General features: G+C 33.9%; 2 protein-coding genes across 2 annotated transcripts in view; one reads left to right on the top strand and one right to left on the bottom strand.

Moving 5' to 3' along the window:
• LOC106529209 (uncharacterized) overlaps positions 1 to 2,016 on the bottom strand; it is a 2,876-nt gene extending 860 nt beyond the window's left edge. Inside the window, exons 1-4 of the mRNA XM_014024566.1 lie at positions 1,984 to 2,016; positions 1,810 to 1,898; positions 1,417 to 1,555; positions 1,082 to 1,326 (exon numbers count right to left, since the gene is read on the bottom strand). Of these exons, the coding sequence (XP_013880020.1) occupies positions 1,082 to 1,326; positions 1,417 to 1,555; positions 1,810 to 1,881 (456 nt within the window). The 5' untranslated portion in view covers positions 1,882 to 1,898; positions 1,984 to 2,016. The remainder of the gene's footprint in view (positions 1 to 1,081; positions 1,327 to 1,416; positions 1,556 to 1,809; positions 1,899 to 1,983) is intronic.
• The window catches only part of isg20l2 (interferon stimulated exonuclease gene 20-like 2), a gene marked incomplete at its 5' end in the record, with an annotated part of 50,058 nt that overhangs the window by 6,916 nt on the left and 39,161 nt on the right, over positions 1 to 3,981 (top strand).

Genomic DNA, 3,981 nt, shown 5'->3' on the forward strand with positions numbered 1-3,981 from the left:
ATATAATACTCCTAAGACAGGTTGTAAACAGCATGAAGCTGTTGTGATGATGTGCAAAAATTCATTAATTCATTCATAGAAATTTATTCATTTCATCAAAAAACAAAATTTTATACACAATAAAAATAAAAATACAAACACAATGAAATGAAGGGAAGCAGAGAGAAGAACAAAATCTTATATCTGCCCCTTTTTTCCTCAAGTATAAATTCAAACAACAATAATCCTCAGTTAACAAAGCAAAACAAGAACATCAAATCATTCAAGAACAACAGATTATATGTTTACACTTTATACTGTTTCATATTTTAAATTTAGGTTTCATGAACAACTCTGTCCCCTTAAGATTATAACAGCTCACTCTCTTTGCAAAAGTTTTCCTGGATGTTTATAGGTAATGTGTGAAGGTGAGCCTTTTACATAACTAACAAAATATTGTAATCAACCAAATCATAAAATGTCAATAATTTCAGTTTAAAAATAATGTATTAGATGGATAATAGTAATGTTTTTGTGTGATAACTCTTATAGCTCTTTTCTGCAAGACAAAAACAGGATGTGTAATTGTCTTACATGCTTTCTCCCCATACCTCAACACAATAAACAAAGTGTGGAACAATTAATGTATTTTATAACATATACAGAGCTTTATCATTAAACAATCCCTTTCTTTATAAAGCAAGATTTAGCTAGTTTATTTCTTAAGTAATCAACATGAGGTCTCCAAGTCAGTTTCTCATCAATAATACCAGAAACTTCACCTCACTACTAATCTCCACATCAACAACTCTAAATGAAGTATTAACAGTTGTTTTGCTCAGTGTAAATATCATATAATTAGTTTTATCCAAATTGATGATTTAAGTTTAATCCAGTTTTATATTATTGTTTATTGTAGTATTGTTATTACTGTATTGTAAATACTTATATATATATTTAGTACTTACTTATATATAATCCCCCACAATCCCTCCCTTCCAATTTCTCAAAGTTAAAATTGGCAAAAAAATTCCAAAAAAACTAAATATATTTTTAGTTCTGTAATTTTCCCAAAGTGTATTTGGTTGAATCAACTGCCTACCTGAAGTGAAATTTTTAATCCATAACGCACGTAGGTAGAGAGATGTTCACAGTTGTTCTTAGTGGGCTCCCACATCTTACAGCTTTTATACTTTTCTGCAATTCGTTTTGTTATGCGATCTTCAGAAACTAATTTGTTTTCCTTGATCAGTGGAATGTCGTCCAGGAAATTGTCACGCTCGATTACATCACCAGGTTTTAATTTATCAAAGACGCAGCCGGACAACGTTTTTGTTGGGATTGGACCTGTGGTTATTGTGGAGATATTTGACACAAACAAATGCACTTACATTCATACATATGTTTGGATTTTAAAGTTAGCCACAGATACTGTACCTGTGAAGTGAAATAGGTTGTCGTCTTCTTTTTGGTCTGGGAATCTCTTTTTGTCCAGGAAAATACCATAATGCTTGTAAGTGTAACGGACGCCGCATACTGTTTTACGAGGGAAGGCAATTATATCTCCATATTTTAGCTGGGAGAGACAAAAAAAGAGGACAATAGAAAACATATTGTGTATCATATTTAGTACAACTAAATTTTTACTGTTTGTAGAGGAAGAGAACAAAGAATATGAGTTAAAACGAATTCTAAGGAAGTTTAAATCAATCTGACTTAACAAATTTACTTTTGAGTAATCACACTGTGTAGCTACCCTTACTTTAAATTGGAAAAATAAAATGTTTTGAGAAATTATTCTAAATGTAAACAGGATATTTAGCAATTTACCTCCTCCAAAGGAATCGCAGCTGCTATGATGATCACAAGTGAGGTCACCACTATGAAGATGAGACTCCTCATCTTTCAAAGACTGAAACCTATGGTAAGATAAGACAATTCTTAGTGAAAAAAAGCAAAAAACTCCAGCATGACAAATGTGAAGATCAACAAATTCTAACTTACTCAGAGGGAGACTGTGATCTGCTGAAGTTAAAAGACTTCAATAGTGAAGCAAAAAAAAAAAAAAAAAAAAAGAAAAAGGAAAGGGAAAAACATTTTACATAAATTTCAGTGACAAAATTTGCAATTTACAACAATTTAATCAACAACTAAAAAAAGCAGTGAAAAGTATTTTCAACCATCGATGCGTCTCGTATCAGTCACACAATTTGTCTCGATCTCAGTAAATCTAAGCAGAAAATATTAAATTGCAGAAAAAGTGATAATTCATTCATATGTTCAAGTCTTACCTTACCTGCTGACATTGAAGGTCCTTTTGTCACTGAAAAGAGACTGTTTATATATCTTTCAGAACAATGAACCCTGTCATGTGGAGTCTTTGCCCTCCCATTGCTTGATAAAGCGATCTGTTTTGAATACTTGAAATGGCATAAAGATTAATGGTATAAATTCATGCTGAGTGTGTGTGAGTGTTGTTGTTGTTGATGATGATGATGGCTTCATTGTCATTGTACAAAGAACAATGAAACTACAGTTAAGAACATCCATTCAAGAAGACAGTGGAGGGGGAAGAGGGTGTGTGTGTGTGTGTGTGTGTGTGTGTCATTTTTGGGAAGTGAGGATATTTTCCTCCTCACTTTTTTTTGCAGTTCTACTGAGCTCTACCATTTAGGTTAGAGGAATGGTGTGGGGACAACTGGTACATATGGAGAACTGAGCTGAGTTCCTGTTTAGTTTAAATGTCATTGGTGGGTTGGGGGTTAGATTTAGGACCAAAGTGTGAATTGAGTTTAGGTTAGGTTTAGGGTCAGGTATGTACCTGTGAGGTAAGTTTTAGAGTAGGGGGTCAAGGCTAGGCTGTAGAAATTAATGGAAGTCAATGGAATGACCCAATATGTGGACACAGCTGAGTTTGTGCATGAAAAAAAAAACAACACACACACACACACACACACACACACACACACACACACACACACACACACACACACACACACACACACACACAGGTGCATGAGCTGAACATGCAAAATCCATCCAGGAAAGTCCCAGTACAGAACGCAAACCTGCAAATTTCTTGCTGAGGCGAAAGCTTTAATAATTATTCTGCTGTGCCTCCATTTAATAGTAATCACTAAGGTATGCCATTAACCAACGCCATATTTTTATGCCATTAAGTCATCTAGCGTATTACGTTAAATATATATTTAACCTAATACACTACATGACAGCCGCTTCATTACTAAAGGTGGAGTAATGTACTCTCTGCTTTCAAATTCACACCAACTCATCTATCTGTCTACCTTTGCAGCCCACTTAGGTCCTCAAATAGGGATTAATAAATGTTGACTTGAAGGCTCATTTTCCCCATATTTTGTAATCCTGACTTAATACTCTTGCATTTGTATGTTTCTTTCTTGTCACTTTGTTTTAGTCCCAAATGTTTTAAAGTCCTGTTCGATTGTTCACCCAACTGCCATATGCTCATCAAAGTATGAGTGAGAATATAAAATGGGCTATGCTGACTGTAACTACATAATAAAAAAGCATTGTTAGAGTGTGTGAATGGTGAATGACAAAGGCATTGAAAAGCACTTTAATAAACCAACATGAAAAAAGTGATAAAAATATGGAGAGTATTTGTAAATATTTATGTGGGATCTTCAGTAAATGGTTTATTTAAATTGTACACATGATTTGAAAAGGGCATACAGCGAGTAAAATAAGTATTGAACACGTCACCATTTTTCTTAGTAAATATATTACTAGAGGTGCTAATGACATGAAATTTTCACCAGATGTTGGTAACAACCCAAGTGATCCATACATACAAAGAAATCAAACCATAAATGTCCAGAAATGAAGTTATTTGTAATAATGTGGAATGGCACGGGGAAAAGGTATTGTTTAAAGTAATACATACTTTGTACAAAAGCCTTTGTTGGCAACGACAGCTTCAAGACGCCTCCTGTATGGTGAAACTAGTGACATGCATTGCTC

Source organism: Austrofundulus limnaeus, unplaced genomic scaffold, assembly GCF_001266775.1.
Source record: "Austrofundulus limnaeus strain Quisiro unplaced genomic scaffold, Austrofundulus_limnaeus-1.0 Scaffold427, whole genome shotgun sequence".
In the NCBI taxonomy this organism is placed as follows: domain Eukaryota; kingdom Metazoa; phylum Chordata; class Actinopteri; order Cyprinodontiformes; family Rivulidae; genus Austrofundulus; species Austrofundulus limnaeus.